The 23626-nt window shown below is 33.2% G+C and overlaps 12 protein-coding genes across 12 annotated transcripts; 5 read left to right on the top strand and 7 right to left on the bottom strand.

The window, feature by feature from the left end:
• Nucleotides 1-684: 684 nt before the first annotated feature.
• Nucleotides 685-1161, top strand: PPL_07075 (BolA family protein; the record flags this gene model as incomplete). The annotated part of the gene is made up of 2 exons (XM_020577922.1): nucleotides 685-885; nucleotides 961-1161. The coding sequence occupies 2 exons, from the start codon at nucleotides 685-687 to the stop codon at nucleotides 1159-1161; spliced, it is 402 nt and encodes a 133-aa protein (XP_020432370.1).
• Nucleotides 1162-1979: 818 nt separating this feature from the next.
• Nucleotides 1980-3358, top strand: PPL_07074 (uncharacterized protein; the record flags this gene model as incomplete). Its single annotated transcript, XM_020577921.1, has 3 exons — nucleotides 1980-1993; nucleotides 2523-2659; nucleotides 2715-3358. 3 exons carry the CDS (start codon nucleotides 1980-1982, stop codon nucleotides 3356-3358), a joined length of 795 nt encoding a protein of 264 aa, XP_020432369.1.
• Nucleotides 3359-3415: 57 nt separating this feature from the next.
• PPL_07073 (uncharacterized protein) lies at nucleotides 3416-5424 on the bottom strand (the record flags this gene model as incomplete). Its single annotated transcript, XM_020577920.1, has 3 exons — nucleotides 3416-4073; nucleotides 4299-4926; nucleotides 4989-5424. 3 exons carry the CDS (start codon nucleotides 5422-5424, stop codon nucleotides 3416-3418), a joined length of 1722 nt encoding a protein of 573 aa, XP_020432368.1.
• Nucleotides 5425-5684: 260 nt separating this feature from the next.
• PPL_07072 (peptidase S28 family protein) lies at nucleotides 5685-7326 on the bottom strand (the record flags this gene model as incomplete). Its single annotated transcript, XM_020577919.1, has 3 exons — nucleotides 5685-6358; nucleotides 6421-7146; nucleotides 7281-7326. 3 exons carry the CDS (start codon nucleotides 7324-7326, stop codon nucleotides 5685-5687), a joined length of 1446 nt encoding a protein of 481 aa, XP_020432367.1.
• Nucleotides 7327-7449: 123 nt separating this feature from the next.
• Nucleotides 7450-8053, bottom strand: PPL_07071 (uncharacterized protein; the record flags this gene model as incomplete). Its single annotated transcript, XM_020577918.1, has 3 exons — nucleotides 7450-7576; nucleotides 7635-7884; nucleotides 7936-8053. The coding sequence occupies 3 exons, from the start codon at nucleotides 8051-8053 to the stop codon at nucleotides 7450-7452; spliced, it is 495 nt and encodes a 164-aa protein (XP_020432366.1).
• Nucleotides 8054-8451: 398 nt separating this feature from the next.
• On the top strand, nucleotides 8452-9277 carry PPL_07070 (uncharacterized protein; the record flags this gene model as incomplete). The annotated part of the gene is made up of 3 exons (XM_020577917.1): nucleotides 8452-8920; nucleotides 9041-9099; nucleotides 9182-9277. 3 exons carry the CDS (start codon nucleotides 8452-8454, stop codon nucleotides 9275-9277), a joined length of 624 nt encoding a protein of 207 aa, XP_020432365.1.
• Nucleotides 9278-9418: 141 nt separating this feature from the next.
• Nucleotides 9419-17695, bottom strand: PPL_07069 (uncharacterized protein; the record flags this gene model as incomplete). The annotated part of the gene is made up of 14 exons (XM_020577916.1): nucleotides 9419-10423; nucleotides 10482-11527; nucleotides 11719-11825; nucleotides 12090-12118; nucleotides 12274-12758; nucleotides 12823-13117; nucleotides 13578-13618; nucleotides 13758-13823; nucleotides 13882-14359; nucleotides 14419-15018; nucleotides 15079-16356; nucleotides 16432-16902; nucleotides 16952-17042; nucleotides 17682-17695. 14 exons carry the CDS (start codon nucleotides 17693-17695, stop codon nucleotides 9419-9421), a joined length of 6006 nt encoding a protein of 2001 aa, XP_020432364.1.
• Nucleotides 17696-17744: 49 nt separating this feature from the next.
• Nucleotides 17745-18513, top strand: PPL_07068 (uncharacterized protein; the record flags this gene model as incomplete). The annotated part of the gene is made up of 2 exons (XM_020577915.1): nucleotides 17745-18211; nucleotides 18402-18513. The coding sequence occupies 2 exons, from the start codon at nucleotides 17745-17747 to the stop codon at nucleotides 18511-18513; spliced, it is 579 nt and encodes a 192-aa protein (XP_020432363.1).
• Nucleotides 18514-18878: 365 nt separating this feature from the next.
• Nucleotides 18879-20959, bottom strand: sgkD (acylglycerol kinase family protein; the record flags this gene model as incomplete). The annotated part of the gene is made up of 5 exons (XM_020577914.1): nucleotides 18879-18966; nucleotides 19259-19688; nucleotides 19898-19929; nucleotides 19992-20518; nucleotides 20840-20959. 5 exons carry the CDS (start codon nucleotides 20957-20959, stop codon nucleotides 18879-18881), a joined length of 1197 nt encoding a protein of 398 aa, XP_020432362.1.
• Nucleotides 20960-21083: 124 nt separating this feature from the next.
• PPL_07066 (NSE2 family E3 SUMO-protein ligase) lies at nucleotides 21084-21947 on the bottom strand (the record flags this gene model as incomplete). The annotated part of the gene is made up of 3 exons (XM_020577913.1): nucleotides 21084-21413; nucleotides 21471-21786; nucleotides 21817-21947. 3 exons carry the CDS (start codon nucleotides 21945-21947, stop codon nucleotides 21084-21086), a joined length of 777 nt encoding a protein of 258 aa, XP_020432361.1.
• Nucleotides 21948-22081: 134 nt separating this feature from the next.
• PPL_07065 (uncharacterized protein) lies at nucleotides 22082-22526 on the top strand (the record flags this gene model as incomplete). The annotated part of the gene is made up of 2 exons (XM_020577912.1): nucleotides 22082-22409; nucleotides 22480-22526. The coding sequence occupies 2 exons, from the start codon at nucleotides 22082-22084 to the stop codon at nucleotides 22524-22526; spliced, it is 375 nt and encodes a 124-aa protein (XP_020432360.1).
• Nucleotides 22527-22660: 134 nt separating this feature from the next.
• On the bottom strand, nucleotides 22661-23449 carry PPL_07064 (SDR family oxidoreductase; the record flags this gene model as incomplete). The annotated part of the gene is made up of 1 exon (XM_020577911.1): nucleotides 22661-23449. One exon carries the CDS (start codon nucleotides 23447-23449, stop codon nucleotides 22661-22663), a length of 789 nt encoding a protein of 262 aa, XP_020432359.1.
• Nucleotides 23450-23626: the final 177 nt, after the last annotated feature.

Genomic DNA, 23626 nt, shown 5'->3' with positions numbered 1-23626 from the left:
AAATAAATTATTGGATGAATAAATAAATGTATGAAAGGAAGAATGAAAGAATAGGTGGATGAAAGATTGAAAGAAAGAAAGAAAGAAAGAAAGAAAGAAAGAAAGAAAGAATATGGATGAAAGGAAGAATGAAAGTGAATTAGGTGCTAATTCACTGCAGTGCAAATAAATAGAAATATAGTGTAAGAATATAAATATGTAACGCGTTGACAGCACAATGTGCACTGGACTAATACAGTACTTATATTGTATTACCTATATCTATTTATTTATAGAATGATACATACCATATATAAACAAATTAAAGGAAAAAATAACCTATACTTTTTTGGAGAAAAAAAAAATAAATTTGAATTAGTTATCTTGAATATACTTGATTATTTACCCACTCCCTGCACTGAGTGTGCCCCTGGTAATACATTCTATTATTATTCACGACTATCATATCAAAATGGAGAAAATATAAATGATAACCGGGTGGCTCGTTCGATGCACCTTTATTGTTGTTGCTCAACAATATTTTTCTATTTAAAACAAAAAAGTTAACTTGTGATTATATCACATCATGTTGAAGGAAGAACATCATTTTTTTTAAAAATATTCGTAAATTTTAATTCAAAAAACAAATGTTAAAACCAAATTTTTTTTTATTTTCAAAAAAAAAAGAAAAAGAAATAAAGTAATATGTTGAATAGCTTTAGTAGAGTAGGATATAGACTATCAAACAATATAATATATAGATCAATGAGCAGTACAAATAGCAAAGGCAGAGTAGAGCAGATCATTGAGAATAAGCTTAGAGATAGTTTCTCACCTTCACATTTAGAGGTTTTAAATGAGAGTTACATGCATAGCGTTCCTAAAGGCTCAGAGACTCATTTCAAAGTAATGTTCATTGTTAATATTTGGTCACTCTTAATGAATTGATTGAGTTAATACAATTTTATTTTAAAAATAAAGGTAGTCGTTGTTTCTGATATGTTTAAAGGAAAATCACTTATCGAACAACATAGAATGGTGAACAACACACTCTCTGAGCAATTGAGCTCTGGTGTACATGCTCTTAGTGTGAAAACAGCGACTGTAGAATCTTGGGCAAAGAATTCTAGTGTACAGCCCTCGCCATCATGCCTGGGTGGCATGAAAAATGAAAAAAAATAAAAAAAATTTAATTAATTTACATTAGCAGTTCAACAACTTATATTTTTCTTCATTTATTAGAAGTTTAATGCATGTCTTCATTAATTTCCTGGACAGACCTTCCACTAGTTGGGGCAGGACCTGGGGCCGGATCATTAAATATAATTAATAAAGATATCTTTTTCTTTTGGAGTTACAATGGGTTCGTTTTTAATATGCCTTTTATAATAGAAGTTAATAGTTTGAAAAACAATTATTTCTTAACTACTCTACTTACCAAAACTTTTATTAAATTCTCTCATAATTCTTAAATTTCTTTCGTGGGGACTTTCTATTAAACGTCCCATTCGAATACCAACTTTGGGGATATACCTTGAAGGGACCTTAGATAATAAATTATTCCGATTACTAGAGTTAGACATATTTGATTAATGAATAAATCCAATATTTTATTTTATTGGATTTATTCTTATAGAATGGATGTTTGAAACAACATTGTTCCACCTATTTATATTAGTTAGGTGTTTGTCAATCACCTAAGTGAAAAAAATAGAAGAATTTTGATTGATTTTTTTGATTTTTTTTATTGGAGAATCTTTTAGAATAATATTATTTGATTGACAAATAAATAAAAATCATTTCCTTTTATTTCTTGGAAAGAATAATTAAATTGGCGAAGAATAAAATAGAAAGGATAATATATTATGGATACTATTATTCCTAAAAAAAAAATTTGCTTAATTTTAAAAAAACAATCTTCATAATTTTGGAAATGAAAATTTTAAAATGTTTAATTTATTCTTTTTTTTAATTTATTAATATTAAATAATCATAGAAGAATGAAAGAAGCTTTGTTTTAATAATGTTATTCTATTTACTTATTTGGTTTTGAGTGAGTTTTTTTTTTTTTTTTCATCCAGAATTGACCAGTCTTGTTGATTCTTCAATCAACAACAAAAGACACTTTAGAAAGAATTTGAGATTAAGAAGAACAAATAACAAAGATAGGACTAAATTGAACACAATCACTCTACCTGGACTATTTGTAAACTGAAAGTTGATTGTTAAATCTATCAATTCGATTTGTTTTGGTTAATATCTTTTCATTGACCACAATGGTTGTTAAATGATCAACAAAACCATGATTTTTCGGTAAATATGTTAACAAAATCAACTTTTTTTTTTGACAATATAAAATGTACAGAAAAAATAGTATCTATTCTTCTCATTTATTATAATTTGATTTTAAAGGGTATAACCTATAGTTTAAACTGAAAAGTTTAAAAAAATTCTACATTTTGCAACATTGATGTCGCACAGCTAAATTATGATAGACATTTATTTCGGCAACTTTTTAGTTTTTTATTTTATTTTTTAATTAGAATGAATAATAGTGAAACAAACGAAAATGGTGATGAGCTCATATTTAATGATTTATTTATAAACAAAGTTTATACCAAAAAAGAAGTTGAGTGCTGTGGTTTGTCTGTAAATCTTTATGTATTAAATTCTGCATCGAGTAAGTATATATTGAAGGTAACACAAACTTAATCTAACTAACAAAACTCTTCAAGCTGACTATGATCTAACAGGACAGGTTATATGGCCGGCAGCAAAGATGTTGACTCGTTATATTGTTAACAACTCGAATATTTATGACCCCAACAATCCAATCCTGGAAGTTGGTTCAGGTGTTGGTGTGTGTGGATTATTTTTGGCAAGACTCGGCAAACGATGTATACTTAGTGATTATAATGATATAGTTGTTGATCTCCTCAAGATGAACATCGAACAGTCTACCAAAGATGGTTACCCAACTTGTGAATGCATTAAATTAGATTGGTCGAATCAAAGCGATATTGAAAACACCTTTAAGCAATCGACCAACTCAGAAGGATTCGATACCATCATTGGTTCAGATGTGGTTTATTGGCAATCTAGTATAGAACCACTTTTTCAAACAGTGAATCAGTTGCTTTCACATAAAGAAAGCTCATCATTTATTCTTTGTTACCAATCGCGATCATCACAAACCGATCAGTATCTGATAGATAAATCTGTGGAGTATGGATTCATTCATTATTTGGTACCGACTGATACGATATTCAAAGTAGACCAATCAAGTACAACAGAGAACCAAACATCTTTATTGATAGAGGATGAATATCTCTTATCGATTATGAAGTTTATTATCTTTAAAAGAAAACCAACTCAATAATTCTAAAACTTTAGACTATAAAATATATAAATAAAAAATTATATCTGTATGTTTAATTTATTTCTTTGATAGTTGGATTTGTTTGGTGTATGATTTTTTAAAAAATAATCTTATTTTTGTTCTGTGGTATAGAATTAAGGCAATCAATGCAGCAGCAACAACAAAACCTATTACTATGCCGAAAATGGCACCAGGAGGTACCTTATCACCACCATTGCCTGGTCTATCACAACCATAATCATCACCGACCAAGACTGCAAACGATTTCTCATTTCTTTGAGACTGGTACTTGCATTTATTGAATGTTGTTGGCTTTCCTGTTGATGGGTTGAACGTTCTAATGGTAACAGAGTTAATATTTCCCTGGAATTCATCAAAGTTTATCAATGTTATGTTGGTGTTGCTTGGTGTATCATCGCTAACATAGACAACGATATTGACATTGCTTGCATTGAATAATCTACTGACATTGAGATGAGAATGTCTGTCTAAATTGATATTCAATACTATTTGGCCTTTGTTCTGATGAAGATTGCCAAGTATAGTGATATTGTCGGTGGTATTGAGGGAAGCTTGGTTACCAATGGTTCCTTGGTTCGAGATATTACCATAAACATTGCCATTTCCATATAGAGATCCAGATTCTATCTCGATAGTATTATTTGCGAAAAGAGTACCACCAACAAGCGCAATGCTTCCATTGGTTTGCTTCAAACTGTTGAAAGTCACATTCCCACGTGTCATTTGGATATCACCAGTGTTCAAGAATGGAGTATTCAAATAGTTGTGCATTGGAGTATTGCACAACCACTTCCCAGTGTTGGTAATAATTCGGTCTGTATTAGTTGGATCGATCGTATTATTATTTTGGTTGATGAAAATATCTGCACAATAATCGAGGGTTCCACTGTTCACAATGTGATTACCAAATGGCACATACATCTTGGCTGCGGTAAATACGTTGGCATTGTTATAGATATAGGTGTTGGTAATGTTGGCAAATGCAAACAGGTTGAATCTGAACAAACCATTTCCATTTATATTTACAGTACAGTTGTCACAAATGAACTTGGACACTTGCTTTGCAAAAAATAAATTTCCGAGGATATTTATGGTAAGGTTTTTTCCAGTCAATTCAAAATTAACAGTGACATTCGCAGTCGGATTAATATTTAATATAGTGTCTGTCATCTCAACGACTGAAGAGGGTCCAAACACTAAGTTGCCAGATACGTTAAGTGTAGACCTCTGAACTTTGGGGCTTGATGATACATTTAAATTCTGACTTTCAATACTGAGGGTACTGTCTTGGACAATGGTAGAAACAGTTGAACCAATAGTAGCCAACCCAATGATATCCAGCTTTGAATTCGAAATGGAAAACTCTGTTTGGTCCATCATTATTAAGTTGTTTGACTTTGAGAATGTTACGACAGAGTTATCAATTGATAAACTTGAATGATTTCTGAACAGATAATTTCCAGTAATTTCAGTCTCTGAGTTAACAACTTCAAAATTTGAATTTGTATCAAACTCAAATAAGCCTTCAATAGCTTGGTGACCATGACCTGTTGGATTTGAAAGTATGTTAGTGAATGATAACTTGCTGATCTTTAGTTAACTAACTTACGAAATTCTATTTTTGAATCATTAGAAATTAGAGCACCAAGTACATTTAGGGTACCATTATTTACTACTATATTTCCAGATTGTTGCAAGTTATGAATTTGAACCAAACTTCCGTTTGTCATTTGAAGAGTAGCGGAATGGTAAATCGTAGTTGTGTTGGTAACACTAAAAGAGGCACCATTTTGAATGATCAGTGTAGGAGTTTCTTCCAATGGGCTGCCAAGGATGAGTGAATATATAACTACATTGTCAGTATCTAAAACACTGCTATTTGAAATAATGAATAAAGTAGAAGAGGTAGAGGGAACATTTGATGGGTCCCAATTTGTGCCTGTCATAAAATTGGAATAGTCTGTGCCATTCCAATAAGCTACTTCTGATTTGATATTATTGATTGTAATAAAGAAAATGAATAAAACAGTAAAATATGTTTTCATATTAATTCTATATATATATTTATATAAAATTGGTGAAAAAAAATATATAAGTGTGACCTCTAAAAATTTTTTTATTTATTTTTTTTTGAATGCCCGTTTGCTTGACCCAATAATCAGTAAATTCGCAGTACCTGTTTCACCCAAATTCTTCTGTTTTTTTTCACAAACCGAACAATTTTTCAATGGAGTTTTTGGTTGATCAAATCTTTGATCGGTTTAATAATTTGACGAAAAAAAAATAAAATTTTTATTTTTATTTTTCACTTGGATTTTAGTTGTTTTTTGAAAGAGGCTTCTTGAGCAAATTGCATCAAATATTTTGTTTCAAGAACTCTTGCATTTGTTACAGCTGTTGGATCTGCAGAGTTTGGCATTCTTAGATCGAGATGATGAGCTCCACCATCGATAATGATCGTGATAATGTCATTACCTCCGTCATTGCTGACAACACCACCAGCACGCCATGGATCTAACACACCATTACTAAAAATGATATTACTAGTTTGACTTAAATCTTGACCTTGGTAGTAAGTGGTTATCCAGTTTGGATTGGGTGTGACTTGCCATGTCTGCTGACAGTATTGAGTCAACTGGGACAATGACCATGGTGCTGCTGGGAAGAAATCTTGAACACCATTGGCAGAAATTGGCATGACCATCTCTGTGCATGCTTGATAGTCCCATCCATCAGATCCAAGTGCACCTGTTGTGTAAACAGAAACATTGTTACATTGACCGGCCTGACCTGAGGAGTTGAAGTAGACATTCATTACTTGTACCAAACCTTGGATATTGTCAGTTTCCTTTGCGAGTAACGAGCACGAGACATTAATGGGGTTACCTGGCATTGGCTCTAAAAAGTTTGCTGGATAAGGATAGTCGGCCATAGCCATGTAGGTGATCGCTGCCTCTAACCAATTTATTAAATCGCTCACTGAATGAAAATAAAAATTAACATCAAAAAAGTTTTATATGTCATCGGGTCTTCACACTTACATTCGGTTAACTCTTCACAGAGTGAAAAGGTTTTAGTAAGAACATTGAGTCCATTCTGTGTATTGGACATTTGGGTGATTTCGTTGAAAGCACTGTGAATACGAGTAGCACAGGTACCTTCAGAGCTGGTTTCGGCGAAATCGATAGTAGCAATCTCGTTGAAACCTTCAGAGTTGGCATTGGTTCCTAAAAAGTAAAGGATTGGTGCAGATGCAGCCAAAGCACCATCAATGATATTTGGGTATTTCATTCTGAACCAAGATGCAAGCATACCACCATACGATCCACCGACTGCTAATACTGGGCAATGCGAACCACCGAGGTCACTCAAAACCGCTGGGATCAGTTGAGCATAATCTGCCAAAGCCTGCTCGCTGGTAAGGTACCCGATATTCTCTGGCAAAGATGAACTGTTTCCGAATGGCATTGTTTCACCATAGAAACGATGCTCAGCAAAAACAAGAAGAGCACCCATCTCTTTTGCCAAAACATTGGTTACAAACTGCGAGTTTTCATAGAACCATACAATATCACCTTCATTTCCTGTGTAAAAAAGAACTGGTGATTCACAGATTGGTCCAGTTGGTCTGGTCCAATATGTATCAGAAACAAGATAACGCTGTGGGAATGATCCTTTGTTGTAAAAGTTAAAGTGATCTAAAGTTTGCATATAGTAAAACTCTTCATATGGTGGAGGTGGAGGATCTTCAGTATTAGACTTAACCCCTAGATTTCTTTTACTGTAGTAGGGATACGGGGATCTGAGTCTGTGGAACAGTGGTTCAGATACTGGAATCAATTGAATTAATAGTGTATTTGTTTGTAAATATTGAAAGATAAATAGACAAGTAATTACTTACATGCACATGTAATATATAATATAACTAAAATAATCGATAGCTTCATTTTATTAACCTTTAAACTTTTATTAGTAGCAATTGAAATCGGACATTTGCAAATTTTTTTTAAGTGTCACACAAGGTATAAAAAAAAATTTATAAAAAAAAAAAGAAAGATATTTTGACAATTTTATTTTTTGTGATTTTCGTGGTAGCAATCAATACAATAATCTATATCGTCTCTTTGATCATAACTGTGGATATCACAACAAACAGCAAGTGTGCAACATTGATTATTATGATGGTGATGAGAGTCACTGTAAAATTAGTTTAGACTAAACATTTGTATTTATATCATGCATTTGAGCTACTTACTTTGTTATACAACACTTTTTACAAAAGATATCCTCACAGTCTTTACATTGCTTAGCACAATCTGGGCACAGCTTATGAGTACAAGAAGGACATCTGCACACTTTAGTTTTAGTGTATGAACAGATTTCACAATCTGAATTATCCACACCATTAGCTTTAAAGTGATCATGGTAGGCCTGTGGCATTTCAACATCTTTTACACTATTTGTATTTTTATTAGCTCCCTTCATCAATGTTTGCAATGTTTTCTCTGTTTTATATTAGTTAAAATGGTAAATAGTTGATTATGAAATAATTATACCTGATATTGAAATCTCATCATTCTTTTTGTTTTTTAACTGTCTACTGTTATTGTTAACTGTCACATTAATTTTCTCTGTTGATTCATAATCTATTCTACTTCTTTTGAGATTCGACATTTATTCTTATGGCTTACAACAATTAAATAGAATTTTTTGAAAAAAATGGTATTGAGATATTCATAAAGTGAAGCGCCAAAAATATTTCGAAAGAAAATCATGTGCTAATTACATAAAAAATTCATAAGTACAGTTTAGATCTCTGACTATTATACCTAAATAAAAATGATAGTGTAGTGTACAGTTAGATTCTTTTATGTTGAATCAATGACCCTCTTTTTTTGTTGTTATAGAAAGTACAACATATTTTATATTTATTAGGATAAACAATTACGTAATTTTTTTGCACAAAAAAAAAACTAATTTTTTTTGTGGATTTTTTTTTTTAAAAAACAAACGTATAAGTCAAAAATTTACCTCAGAGCACTCTTTTCATTTCATTTCATTTACTCTCAACAATGCTTAGCAGAAGATTTGTGTCTGGTATTAGTAACCAGTTCCAACAAATAATTTTGTCACCTGTATCACTTAAGAGAAACATTTTAACTATTTCTCGATTAACACCTAATATCACTAGATCATTTTCGAGCAATAATCAATCAAAAGATAAAAAAGACAATCAAAAAGAGACAGACAACGAAGTATTGATTGAAATCGAACAAGAGGAGTTAGATGAAGAAGTTCTTGCCAAGCAGGAAAGAATTAGAAAAGAAGTGGCAAAAAGAGTTGCTGCAGCTCAAGCGGTCAAGGCAAACATACAAACAGACATCGAAGCTGACAATCAAACAGTGTCAAACACAACTACAGGTCAAAACTTTAAAGCCGAACAGGACCAACAGTCAGAACAACAAGAGGATATAAACCAAAATATACCGCAAACTAAAGCAATCTACTCTGCATTTGCAGCAGCTCTTGCTTTAATGGCAGGTATTACGGTCTACAAATCTCCGTTTTGGCGAGACGGTTTTGATTTTATGCAACCTCCTCCCAACGCCCAAACTATATTAAGTGATATATATGAAGACCATCGAAACCTTTTTGAATCAGGCAGTACAGAGTTTAGTAGCTTAGTACCACCTCATTCAGTTCAAATAGCTGATCAATTTGTAAGTTGGTATTCATTAAATAGTTCAATAACCTTATTAATTTCTTTTTTTTTTTTAAAGATAAAAAATAATGAATAAAGAGGATTCAATGTCTTTTTACATTCCAATCCTCGAAAAATCATCACAATCTTTGATTGCTTCTGGAAATATAGATATCGTTAAAGAGGAAGTTTTATAAAGTTAGTAATCTTTTCATAGATGCAGTCAATGGATTCCACTTCGATATTGAGATACCAGATATCAAATACGACAAAACAAATCCAAAATATACACAAATGTTTTAGTCAAGCAATAAATCTAATTTCTAACTAATTTTATTTTATATTGCGTCGTATTTTACATTTGACGATTTAATTTTTTTCAAAATGTATGCAATAAAAATGGAGGTTAAAACAAATAATGCGATTGGAGGTACTATGATAGCAGCTTTCCAACTGTTTGTGAATTTCTCAGAATCTTGGTCTGGGATACGAACAATCGGTGCAAGCAACTTTTCAAGAACGGGGAATATTGGAGATCCAAATCCAGTTACTGTGTCATAGCCAGGAGTAGCAGGATATCCATATTGGTTACATGGGAATGATTCTGGACAAGAGTTGTCACCCATTACGATATCAAAGAATGCATCTGGATTTTGACTTCCAATGGCGTAGATTGATGGATTAACAAAACCAAGTGGTTCTTCACCTCTTCTCAGTAGTTTATCGTTGATTATGGAAATAATAGATGCAATGGTAGGAGCTGATGCGGAGGTTCCATCAACGGGGACTATATTTCCACTTAAAATCACAAGATAGTTGTGGCCCAAAGCAGAAATATCTGGATAAGCACGACCACTTTGATTATAATAGGACTGGGGGATGTTTGTCAAGTAGGTGCTGATGTAGTCAGAGGTTACGTTCTCTTGGTAGGAAGGTCTTGCAAACACATTTGAGAAACCACCGCCAGAGGTAATACGTGATCCAGTTGCAATACTCGAGGCAATTTCACCAACAGAATTGCATTTGACTGATATTATGCCAACTGGTTTGCTGGTACAAGCTGGTGACGTTTGAGTTGAGAATTGTGTGGCACCAACTGCAAGAACATAAGGAGACGATGCAGGGAAAGATGGCACAAAGTGATCAAGTGGTGTGTTGGTGTTGCCATTAGCACCCATGTCACCACTCGAGAATACAAGAGTCATACCAAGGGATCCGGCTTTGATAAATTCTTGATTGATTCTCTGCATGTAGTCTATTGAAAGTGAATCTTCATCATCTCCATAAGAGACACTGTGTACATAAATAATCTCAGGACCATTAATCACATCAATTATCCAATCCTATAACGGTATATGTTAGTATTTTGGGTATAAAGAAAATTCTATCGTGAGTACTTACTAAGAATGGTTCTTGACCATTGGTTAAATTACCAACAGACCAAAAGGTAGTGTTATAGCCAGCAGCTAAACCCATTAGGTATTGAATATCAAGAGATGCTTCTCCTCCTGGGTTCGATTGATCATTTGGACCAATGACAGTTACTCGTTGTGATAATCTCGAGTCTATTCCAACCATCTTGAAGAATTGCACCAAATCAGCATCGGAATAATATTGTTCGAGGAACTCTGCAACCGATTGGGAATTGATTGACCAATCTGGTGATACTGAGGTATTGTTTGAGAAGGATCCAGTTAAAAACGGCATTTGATATCTCTCTTGGATTACCTGTGGTGTTAGGAACTGACCAAGATAAGTGGTGGTATAGTATGGAGAGGAGGTTGTGCTATCGTTATAAAGTGTTGTCAAGCTGAGATTTAAAGGCAAATAGTTTTCCAAGCTACCGCTAAGCTCACCGGTTAAGCAATAAACAGTATTGTTTGGCAGCTGGAGAGTCTGGCAAGATTTCAAACATACTGCCTGGGCGAGTGTGTTTGTGAATCCATTGCATGGTTGGCATGTTAGTTGGTCAAGCAAGATATTTGCCTTAAAGTTTTGGGTGTTAGAGGAAATCTGATAGCTGATAAATGAATTTCCATTACATCCTAGAGTAGGATCGGTAGTGGTGTTACCATCATAGCATCTTGGAAGGCTTAGGAATGAAAATGTTGTGTCTCCGGCATACACACGTACAATGTCTGGTGCATTGGAGACACTATCCTTAGTGTTCAATGAGGAAAGGAATCTGTGATCTGGCTCCATCGTGTTGGAGAGGTCATGGTTCGGGAATCTGACAGTGCCACCAATAAAATGAACCAAGTCAGAATAGTTTTCATTAATACTGTATGGTCCAAGTGTTCGAATCACACGTTTTTTTGTGAGGGTGTTCTCAAACTCCTGGAAATTAGTGTTCAAGTGGTTGTTGGCACTCTTAACACTAACCTGAGCTACGACAAAATCTGGAAGTTGCTTTACAATTGTGGCTTCCATATTTTGAACCAACCACTCTGTAAATTCTTTGACCCTTTCTTGATCTGGTTGTACGAGCTCATTTAGCTTTGCCCTGGTTAGATGCTTTTTGTAGTTAGCATGCTTTGGGTTTGAGATTTCGTTGTTTAAAAGACTCTGTATTGCAACAGATATATATTTAGTAATCAGATAGAGTTATATATATCTTTTTTTTTTTTTTTTTTTTTACCAACCTCAAGAGTATCGATGTTTTGAAGTCTAAGTGCAAATGTCAATGTGATACGAGTTGAAGGGTCAACATTATTTGTTGTTTTCACCCAACCATTTGGTGTTGCCCTATGCAAAAATCCATTCTCGAGATGAAGAGCTTGGCAGGAGAATACCACAATTGCTAAAATTGTTATAAATAAATAATATTTATTCATTTTTATTTATATACTTTAAATTTATTTTCAACCTTTTTAGAATTTTTTTTGGATCTTGAAAATTTCAAATTAAAATTCCAATTTAATCAAAAAAAAACAAAAAAAAAAAAAAAAAAAGGGGGTTGAAGTTTAATTAAAAGATATTATTTAATAAAGATTAATTCGTGGCAGTGACAAAATGCTGCCGCCATAGTTTGATATAAACTCAAATATAATAATATGGACATGGGGTGGGAGGTGGTTCTGGAAATCAAAATATAGTGTACTATTCACTCTACTCTTTGGTATTAGAACTTGAGAATGCTAATCGAGTTGGTTAGAACGTGAAGCGTTTAAATGTTGTAAATACTTATACATACATATTTGTGGTCAACAAATTCATTCTTTTGATTGGTGGTCACACAGCTAATTGTTAAACCTTTTGCTTGGGATCTGACACCCTCAAGATCTTCGTGTGTGATGATAGCACTGAAACCTTTGACCGTTGTCGATGGGTCAATATTTATATGAATTGTTTTAGCAGATTTCACTTGATTAGAGATTGTCTTGACGGGGTTACGTTTGAGTGTGATTAACGAGTTGGAATAGAGAGTATTTTCATACAACTCTTTGTCAGACGACTCCAATGGTATTGAAGATGTCATAAAAGTTGGTACCTCTGAAAGAGTATCGTTGTAGAAACCATGAATTGCTATTCTACCTATGTGCAGGAATGGCTTCACAGGCTCATCATTGTCATATGTCAAAAATGTTGGTAGATTCGGCAGTGAAAATCTCAGCGATATCATTCTGGCTTGCATTGGCTGTGGAAGTATAAATGAAATACATGACTGTGGTTGAATAACTGTAATCATCTATTAATACAACTTTAATTTTAATCAAGAAAATAAAAATAAATATAAAAATACCTTGGTTTGGGTTGGAACTCCAGCCATTTGGCTGAAATGTCCATGGACCAATTGATTCCAATTGTGAGGTTAACAAAGTTTTTCCTATTTTGATTTCCACAGAGGGTACGTTGTAGTTGTAGTATCCAAGTGAGTCCACCAGAAGTGTGATAGAGTAGACAAGTGCATCATACGAGAGAGCAATCGATATATCAACAGAACTGACAGAGGGTGGTGCTGACCAATATACACTTAATGGTAATACATCTGGTGGCAAAAGGATCGTTTCAATTGGTGGCGATCTATCATCTTTGACCTATATCAAAAGTAAAAATTAGAGATTGCGTTGTTAATTTCGATCAAACTACTTACCACATTGTAAAGGATTGTGCTTTTTGGGTATTCGGATAACGGGATCAATGATTTGTTAAGAGATTCATAGCTATGCAAAGATGTGCTATTCGATTGAAACTGCAGTAGGACCTTCTGATAAAAATCAAGATGTAGTTTTGATGATTCGAAATAGTACTTAAAATTAGCGTCTGATATTTTCTTGAATAGAAACTCTTGCTTCATGATGATCGATGAACAGGTATTGCAAACTGAAAATAGTTTTGAACTTTCGTACTCTAGGATTTTGATTAGTGTGGAGGACATGCAGGATGGACAGTATCTCTTGTAGCAATAGGAGCATTGTTTGTATCTAAACTTATCGAAATACCCCAGTTCTTTTCCACATTGTGGTCTCTGACAGGTCCAATTCGATAGTTGCTTACTCTTGGTGTATTTCCTAATGTTGGATTCAATCTTTTCTTCTCTCTCAAAGATAAATCTAGAGGGATTCAAAGTATTGAAAGATATTCCCATTGCTTGTATTATTTGGTCTCTTTGGAAAGGGGTGATATTCAGTGAAATCCTCTTCATCTCCAACTCTAGTGTGTCATTGAGTGTAATACGTGGCTGTTTAATTGAACCATTGATTGTATCTAGAATAGCTTGCTCATATTGTTGAGAAGGAATAGCTATATTTAAAATCTATCAGTATTTGATTTTAGATTTATAAATTAAATGTATCATTACCTTTCTTGTTGGTACTTATCTTCATGGTCTCTGTTAATCCATCATTGTACGGATCATCCTCCATAAATGTTTTGCCACCGCTGTAGTCTCTAATGAGTAGAATTTCGTTAGGACTGCTATCGTTGCTTTTTATATCATTGTCATGATTGGAAGCAGGTAAATGATTCTGTGTGTCTTTGATATCATTTCTCTCATATGAAGTTGGTATATGATTTTGAAATACCGATAGTATATTTGAAATCTCCTGTTCGATTACAGAGTCCTGGAGTTTTTCGGTTTTCGCTTCACTATTTAAATCTAATGGAGTGTAGTCTGTAAGTTCCAATTTATCCTGGTCAATAGAGGAAATGTTGTTTGTGTCTAATACAAAATTTGATTCAACATCCACTTTAAAGAGAGTTGATCTGATGTGATTATCCTTCTCCATTGACAAATTAATTTGGTGAATCTTACTAGTTTGATATCCAAAAACCTCGATCTAAAAATAAGTTAATTAGCTTTTGTTGTTTTTATTGTTGATTACACCAATATAATTACCTTTCCAATTGTTATTGGAAGTGAACTTCCTCTAAATTCAATCTTAACAAAACGATTCATATACCTATTGGAAGCCACCCCAACTGGATCCTCTGTTGATAAAGTAGTTCCATACTGATTCCATGGACAATTTGGAACCTCGTATGACAATTTCGTTCCTGTGGTACACCGAGGTATCAAAATGTCTTGAAGGACAATGAACATAGAGTCTAGATAGGCTCCAAGAAACACATCCATAGTTTGGGGATAAGTATCGCTGTTTGTACCATGTGAAACCGTGAGACAAATTTCAGTGATAATACTTGGACACCCTAGATATACAATGACCTCTGGTTTTTTTACTTCTGAGGGAAATATCCAACAAAAGTCGTCGATTTCTCTTATCAGTATTGAGGGATTCAGTTTACTCTTATCCATAAGACTCGGAAGTGCAAATAGAGTGGTCACGGGAGCACACGATATTAGGCCGCTGGGTATCTCAAAGTTCTGGGTTGCTGAGTTTAAATGAAAATATTTAGACCCAAATATTCCTAGGAAGATGAGATATTGTTTATTTCTATTCTCCTCGGTGTTGGTATTTTGATACTTTCTTTGCAAAGACTAAAGAATAAGTAGGTTAGTTGGAATCTAATGTTTCTATGTGAATGTCCATTAACTTACTATTAAGTGGTTGACTGAGGAAGCCGATATACTATTGATATATTCCCTCATTATCGGTGTTGGTTGAGACAGATTATTCAGATAGAGTATGTTACACACATCGCTGCTCGTAACAAAAAACTCTGTAAGAGGAATAAATAATCCAAGTCGTTTGAGAGAGCTATTCATTACTTCAAGAGTAATATTACTACTAAAGGGATAGGCATCTGTGAATGATAGTCCCAAAGATTTTGCCATGAGACCAACCGTTTGAAAGCTTGAAAAGTATGTCACAATATTAACCCTTTCCAGTGATTCTAGACAACTAAACTTGGTTATTTCTTTCTGGTGACTGTACTGTTCAAATACCAATCTCTTTTCTAACAATGGCTGTTGTTGATTAGAGTTAGAGTCAGTAGGGCTTGAACAATCGGTGGCTTCCTCGTAAAGAATCTTGGCAGTGCCCTTGGAGAAGCCAGCATTCTCGATCGGTTCTTTCAAGGTTGACCACAAAGAATGTACTGTTTTCGTAAGTGATTGATTATTATTCTTAAGGTGTATGTGCCAGTCAAAACTCTGCAGATTCAAATTTAAATTGACAGTCGAAGCCACTCTGTTACAGAGCTTCTGATATAGCTGACCCAAAGGACCTTCTTGTGGATCATCCATTTTAAGTAAGCTGACGAGGTTAATTGTTGGTAGTGCGGCCGTGTTGGTCTCATATATAGAGCTGTATCTATCTAAGATCCCTGTAAAATATTTGTCAGAGTATTCGAAAGGATTGTCTTTAACCAATAGATCATTGCCTTGATGTTTTGATCTTGCACGCCACCACAATGGAATGGTACCTCGTCTCCACAAATATGATGTCCAACTAATAGTATTAATGCCAGTTAACCTCCATAATATGATCTCGCACTCATACTCATTTGCTGCACCACCTTTGTCATTGATTCCATGTCCATAGAAGTAGGTTTCTGGATTCAATTTAGATTTCTTCATTAAATAACAAATAGAAGCTAGGTTTTTTGTTTTGTGAATAAGATTAGTGGTTATGGGAGAGTTTAGAGGTAAAAGTGACTTACTACTATTGTTCAATTGTTTAATTGAGGCGTATCCTTGTAGTAAGACAACACAAAGAAAAGGAAGTGAGAATGTTCTGAATGGTCTTCTTAACCATTCGTTCCATGTAAACTCAGGGCTGAACTGATCGGGTGCTTTCGGCGAGGAGGGAAAGTAGTTGGTCAGGTCATAGGTCTCACAGTAAAAGTGAGTACCTTCTAGAGGGTAGAGTTGGAGCTGAGTAATAACATTTTGCACAGTTTCATTAGTCTCCCGAATGGTCTGAGTGTTTTGACTACTGGTGTTATCTACATTAAAAGAGCTAAACGATCCACTATTGCTAGAACTAGAGCTACCATGACTGTTGTGATTTGTATTTGATGTATTATCGACTACCGTGGAGATGGCACAAAGGTTACCATTGGTTTGTGGTGTATGAGGTGAAATTGGTAATTTACAAGAGGAAAGATAAGAAAGCTCTATTTTTATCCATTGCGTTTCCATTACAACATAGATTGGATGAACGCCAAGAATATCACCCTCATTTCTCGTTTTAGTAGCAACCAAAAGATATGAATACCTTTCTGCTACAATGTAACCAAGCAATGCATTGGCTCTCAATTTAGACTTTAAAATATATTTCTTTTGCAGAAATGCTGTTGCTTGTCTATGATTTGAGAATAGATCGAGACCGGGTAATCCTTCATAATGCATTAAACCAGATCTTCCATCAATCTTTGTTATCTGTGTATCTTTTCTAAATGAGAGTGATGATACAATATACTAAAGGTTGGATTAGTATTAAATAATATTCACATTATAAATCACTTACAAAATCCCCATGTGCTGTTTCATATATGTCATGGTAAGTCGATTTATTCCCTCTAAGTCCTGTGGTAACATCCATGATTACCTTTTTAAGTCTGTAATTTAATAATAGTTGCTTGATTCACTGATATTTTATAATTTTTCATTTTAAAAACAATATTCCCAATGAAATTTTTAAAAAAAAAAAAAAAAAAATTAGTAAAAAATAAATTCTCAGTCAACAATTACTACGGAGTTGAATATGTGATAAATAATTTTTGTTCTTGTTTATCTAAAGTTTTATCTTTAATTTCTATTTTTCAGAGAGATAAATAATGGCGTTTATTACTTCATAAAAAAAACCAAAAAAGTCATTTGCAAAACAATATTATTTTTATTCACATAATATTTGTGAAGTTCATCACATTTAATATTGTTCATAAATCAACATGTGTTATCAATAGATATTTTTTGTCAATAGTAACATAATTAAAAGATTTTATTTGTTTATTATTTTGTGTCAATTGTAAGCTTGCTGTGATGAGGTGCAAAAAAAAATTCGAAAAAAAACTAAGTTGTTAAAATTAGTTGGGGGAAAGTTATTTTACGGTTTTATTAGAATTTTTTTTCCTTAAATAAGCGAACTTCGATGGTTTGGTTTGGAAAAATTAAAATCAAAAATTAATAAATAAATAAAAGATTTTTTGAATTAAAATTTTGTAAAAACACTGTAATTAATGTGGAGTGAGTTTTACCTCAAAAATTTCATTTAAAAGAAAAAAAAACAAGTGAAATGTATCATTTTTTTATCTTCAACAATGGAAGAAAGTGAAATAAATAATAGCTTAGAATATTTATATTCTCAAGAATCAAATTCAATTTTAGAAAATATGTCTCTATCTTTAGATTCACCCAACAACAGTACCATTCAACAATCAGATTTTGAGGAGGATCTCTTGTTTCTCTTCCAAGATGGAACTTCTAACCTAGATCATCAAAATTGGTTACAATCATTTTATAATGACCGTGAGCCAAATGAGATCACAGTGGCAAATCCATTGACCTTCAACCTTGTCCATGAAGCTGGAATTCCAAAAGCAACAGATGAAGATAAAACTCATTCTCTCTACCAATCTTTGCAAAATTATCATTTTGATCTGGATACCGAACCAAAGACAAGCGATCCAAACTCATCCCAAGAAGAAAACCATTCTACCGAGTTTCTCCAAACCTCTCGTACAAATAGAACCCCAACACTTGGAGGTGCTCAAGGAATCGAGAGTTGGTTTGTTGTTTTGATAAAAAGCAATCTTTTAGCCAAGACAGATGATATGGCCTTTAATGAAAACATTGTCAAGAGTTTATTTGGAGCTTCTTTGAATTTTTCTATCAAGCAAATCAATTATTTCTCGTTGATCAAGAGAGTTGTAGAAGGTTCTTTCAACATGGAGCAAAAGTCATTTTTAAAAAAAAAGTGTGAGACACTACTCAATGAAAACAAAGAAAACTACCTCTTGGTTCTTGAGAAGATCCTTCTCCCAACAAAAAGCAAAAGTTTTGACAAAACTCCTATTATCAACTATCTAAACGCAAATCAACTCTTAAACGAAAAAAGAATGAGCAAACAAACGAAAGAAAAAATTGCTGCTCTTTTTAATATATCCATTAATCGTTTGGCATCCCTCATCGCCAACCATAGACAGAGAGTGACAAACGTAAATTTAACTAAAAATAAGGTGAAATCTAAAATCAACAAAAACTTCTAAGTTGTTATTTAGTCTTGACACCTTTTTGAAATAAAGAATTTTCAAATATATAGCTTTTAAAGTAATCTTTTGACTCCTAAAGCAATTTTTCATATTTTGATCGACATACAAATATAATAATATTAATGGGTAATTTAAATTATTTTTTTTTAATTTTGTTTTATATTTTCAAAAATTGATAGGAAATTATCTTTCATATCTATTGCCATAAATATGAGTATGAGTAGGAGAGTAAATGTCAAAACTTCCTGACATGCCAGGATGGTTTACAAAACTTTTTTTAGTAATAATTTTTTAATATTCAATAGTTGAAAATTTTGATAAGTTTTTATCTTTTATTAATTTAGATTCATTGGGTATGAATGGTAGCTTTTATATCTCTGAAAGAAAGGTTTAAGAGTTATAAACCCGAATGGATACTTGTCAGTACAAAAATTAAAACATAAATAAAATCACAGTTTGAATATATTTCAAGGATATATTCCAATAAAAAAATAAATCAATACTATGATAAATGACCAAATTTAAAATAATTTTGAAAACTGATTGATAATATATTTATTTACATAAATATTGCACACCAATTTTTATGTGTTTCTATTTTGAGTGTATCACAACCGAATCCAAATGTTTCTCTAATATCAGTGAGCTCCCCATCTATTGATAGGGGTATCTCAAAGTTACCAATTTTAAAAATTAACTCTTTGGTTTTGTAGTATTGAATGCATTGATTTACATCTATTAACCAATTATCTCTAGTGCTATCAGCCAGATTGTAATTAATTTCTAATCCTGCCTTGTTCGTTGGGGTGAAAATCCAAGGTAACAGTTTCTTTTTGTCGCTTTGTGTGGAAATTAACAGGTCGATGTATCCATCTGAGATATGAGAATATGGGAAAATCTTGAAATCCTTTGAAAGATGTGAGCATTTCCCAGCAATGAGAAAAGTCATACCATCAGGGTGATCCTCTGTTGATCCTTGTACACAATTCCAATCTGAAATATCGTTAATCGGCCTCTTTCCTCTTTCAATCAGGGTTCTCTTTTCGCAATCCAAACAATTATTTTTTTTTACATGTCTGTTTTATGGGCAAACCTTGGTTGTTGAGATGTTTGGAAGGCAAAAAATATAATGTTGATTCGAACTGTCTCAGGGGGAGAGTGATGAAGGTAGAATAGAGAGAGGATATGTATGGTCGAAATACTTTCGACCACTTGATATTCTCCTGTACTCTTTCTTTATAGCTGATGATACCCCAACCAATATTAACCAAACTGTAAATTCTCCTTGATTCATACTGTGGATAATTGAATTCGTTATTGTATGCGATGTCGCTGTTCTTTGAGAATTGTGTGTTGTTGAACATTGGATTTCGACCACTTGCATCATGAGACACATTGTTTGATTCTGCTTCATTGTTTTCCACCATGTAGTCGTTGTTGTGCTCATTTGTATAGCTGTCTTTGGTTGGGTATAGAAAGTGTTGCTTTACAGAGCTGATCGATAAAACATCTACATAGTGTATTGAGTTACGCAAGATGATTTCGACTGCTTGCTCAAGAGATGTGATACCGAGTGATACTGCAAGTAGGTTTTTGGTTCCAGCTGGTATTACACCGATGGGGATATGTCTGGCGATTGAGGAGTCTGATCTACTGAGCAAACCATTTATAACTTCATGAAGCAGGCCATCACCACCAACACACACTATGCCATCACAGTCTTTTTGTGATAACTGTGATGAGATTCGGTAAGCATCGTTTTTATATCTGGTCTCTGTGACGTGTAAATGATATCCTCTATTTTCAAATAAATGTCTAACACTCTGAAATATCTTGTTGGCATTGTTACTACCGCTAACAGGGTTAATGAACACAATCAAATTCTTATTCTCATGAGAACCGTTCAATCTATATATATTATCTAATGTAAACAGTTAGACGAATCATCTTTAATAATAATGTTTATAATAGTTACTTTGATCTTGTTTGTTTGATAGGTATGAAGGATGTCGTCTAGATGCAAATTGATTTATTACAATACAATAAAAATATATAATCAAGCAATATAACCAATGTATGACATCTGTAAATCTATTCTTTTTGTTGATAGTCATCTTTAATGACTCTGTATTGATTGTATTTACATTAATACCTCCATTATGTATTTCTATTTTACTATTATTATTATTATTATCGTTATTATTGTTATTATTGTTATTATCGTTACTGTTACTGTTACTGTTATTGTGATTATTATTTATCATTTGTATATTATTACTTGTTTCTTTTAATAAATTAAAATTCAATCATATTAAAAAACTAACAATTTTTTTAAAAAAAATAAAATAAAATAAAACAAAAATTAATTTTATTGTTTGAAAGTAAAATTCAAAGTTCGGTGATATCATCGGGATCCTTTTGAACCTCCCTGCTTTTCTTTCTGAGCTCTCTCTTGACAGTCTCTTCCATGACAATGTCTCTCTCAAGGCCATTCTGTGTGATCTGGTGAGAACAACCGACTACAGGACAAGAAATAGAGGTGCTTCTTCTGAACATACTTTGAATGGCTTCTTTAGAAAAGGTGTGTCCACAAGTCCTTGATTTAACTGGATTTTCAAAATTCTTTTTAGTTATCGGGCAAATAATGCTAATGGTTTGAGATGCAATAAAGATATCTTCGTTACCACCATCATCGAATGGCTCTGTGTGATTAATGTTCTAAGTATAAAACTGTTAGTTATATGACTGTTTGGTTTGTTCATTGAATAGACATACCCATATCTTTTGTTTATACTCTTTGAATTCTTTATTTTGTTTGAGTGCCTCTAAACCAGTATCAATGTTGCGCAACATTGTACCGTGTTTTATAAACTCTTCTGGGTCTCTAATAGCAGGTGGTTGTGATGTTGGTTGGTGTTGATTTTGTCGTAGCTGAGCATGCGTTCTTTCAATGTATTGTTTCAAAGTAGCGATATCTTGTTTATGCTTTGCTATAAATTGTTCTTCGTAAAGACACTTTAAGAAATCTTGATCCAGCTGAGCTGCCTGTGGATTGTATATGGTTGTTAGTATCAAACTGTTGATGCACAATCTTTATTTTTCAATACCCACGAAATCATACTGTTCATCCTCAGACTCTAAACTCAGAGCAGACTGAGTGATGTTATGCTTATGTGATGTTAGCAATCTTTGTAATGATGCATATGTTTTATCAATAGACTCTATATCTTCTATTCTTGGTAAACTTTCCATTACTATTATTTATAAATATTAAAAATTTAATGTGTTTTATATATATTATATTAAAATGTAAAAAAGTTTGAAGAATAGACCAAAATTAATAAAAAAATCGATTTTTCAAAATAAATTAATCATTCATTTTAATGATGGATCTTTTGACACAACTTCAAGATAAATTAGATCACCTTTTCCTTGTTTTTGGTACTTTCATTGGTGTACTACAAAGAGATGCACCTGCTTCTTCTTTTGAAAATGGATTGCTTCTACAGGACAATGAAACGTTAAGTAAATGGAGCACACAGACCAAAGAAATGGCTTTACAGGTGATTGAGACTTCTAAACTCATCGAATCAATCATTGATTCGCTGCCAGGATTCAACAGAAACGAAGAAGACCAATATAATAGACTACGTGCATTAAATGATGAATCAATACAACTCAATCAAACTATAGAACAAACAAAGAAAGATGCAGGTAATTATTATTATATCCTAACATTGTTAACACCAACAAAATACTGATTTTGTTCTCTCATTATAAAGAGGAAATGTTATCACTAGTCAAAGACGTTATAAGACTGATATCAAATGAAACTCAAAAAATATAGTGTATAAATGGTATCGTAGTTGCAACTACAAAATAAAATAAAAAAAATCGAGAATTTGTATTTAAATATTGTTATATTAGATATTATAAAGATAGATTTTATAATTTATTTATATCTATTATTGAGTTTTTTTCTTTGCCAATGCTCTCTTTCTTTGACCAAAGTGCATGTCATACATTAACTTCTCAGAGATAAAGGTTGGGATGACGGTAATAAGGAATGTTTGGACACGGTGTGCCCAATATCCAGCGGTTGATTTCTCATATCCAATACAATTGATGGCAGCACGTGCATATACATTTGGCATTGGAATAAAGAGAGATGGTTTTCTAATCTTTGACATGTTACTGACAACGATACCAGGTGCAATACATTGTACGAAAATACCACGGTTGGCATACTCGCAGTTGAGTGAGGTTGAAAATCTCTCGATGAACGCTTTAGTACCGCTGTACACAGAGAGGAATGGAATTGAAGCCATTCCAGATATCGATGCCAAATTGATGATGGCTCCACGTTTACGCTCCAACATCGATGGTAATATGGCCTTTGAGAGGACAGTGGCAGCACGAACATTGAGATTGATCAATGCATCGATTCTATCGTTTGGCAACTCCTCCAAATACATTGGATGGTCGTACGAGATACCTACATTGTTGACAAGGATACCAACCTCAATTTGGTTCAACTGTGGCAATAGTTTATTAAGGTAATCATCATCCTTGGTGGTATTGAAATCGAACGCGATATGCTTAGTTTGTACTTTGAACTTTTGTTGGATGTCCTCTGTTTCCTTCTTGAGTTTGTCTTCACTTCGACTGATAAGACAGACATTCATTCCTCTTCTGGCCAACTCATGGGTGTATGCCCTTCCGATACCATCAGTAGCACCAGTGATCACTAACATATTCATCATTCAAACAATGTTAGCATAAATTTAAAATAATTCTCAAATTATTTGAAATAACATACCTGCCCAAGATCCATACTTTTTGATATTGACTGGTGGTCTGAGCGTTACAGAGTATACAAAATTTATGAATTGGTATCCATACTTAAGGATAACCAAGAATCCAACAAACAA

This window comes from Heterostelium album (genome assembly GCF_000004825.1).
Source record: "Heterostelium album PN500 unplaced genomic scaffold PPL_scaffold6, whole genome shotgun sequence".
NCBI classification, from domain to species: domain Eukaryota; phylum Evosea; class Eumycetozoa; order Acytosteliales; family Acytosteliaceae; genus Heterostelium; species Heterostelium album.
Note: the sequence above shows the minus strand (reverse complement) of the source record. Positions and strands in the feature narration are given on the sequence as shown.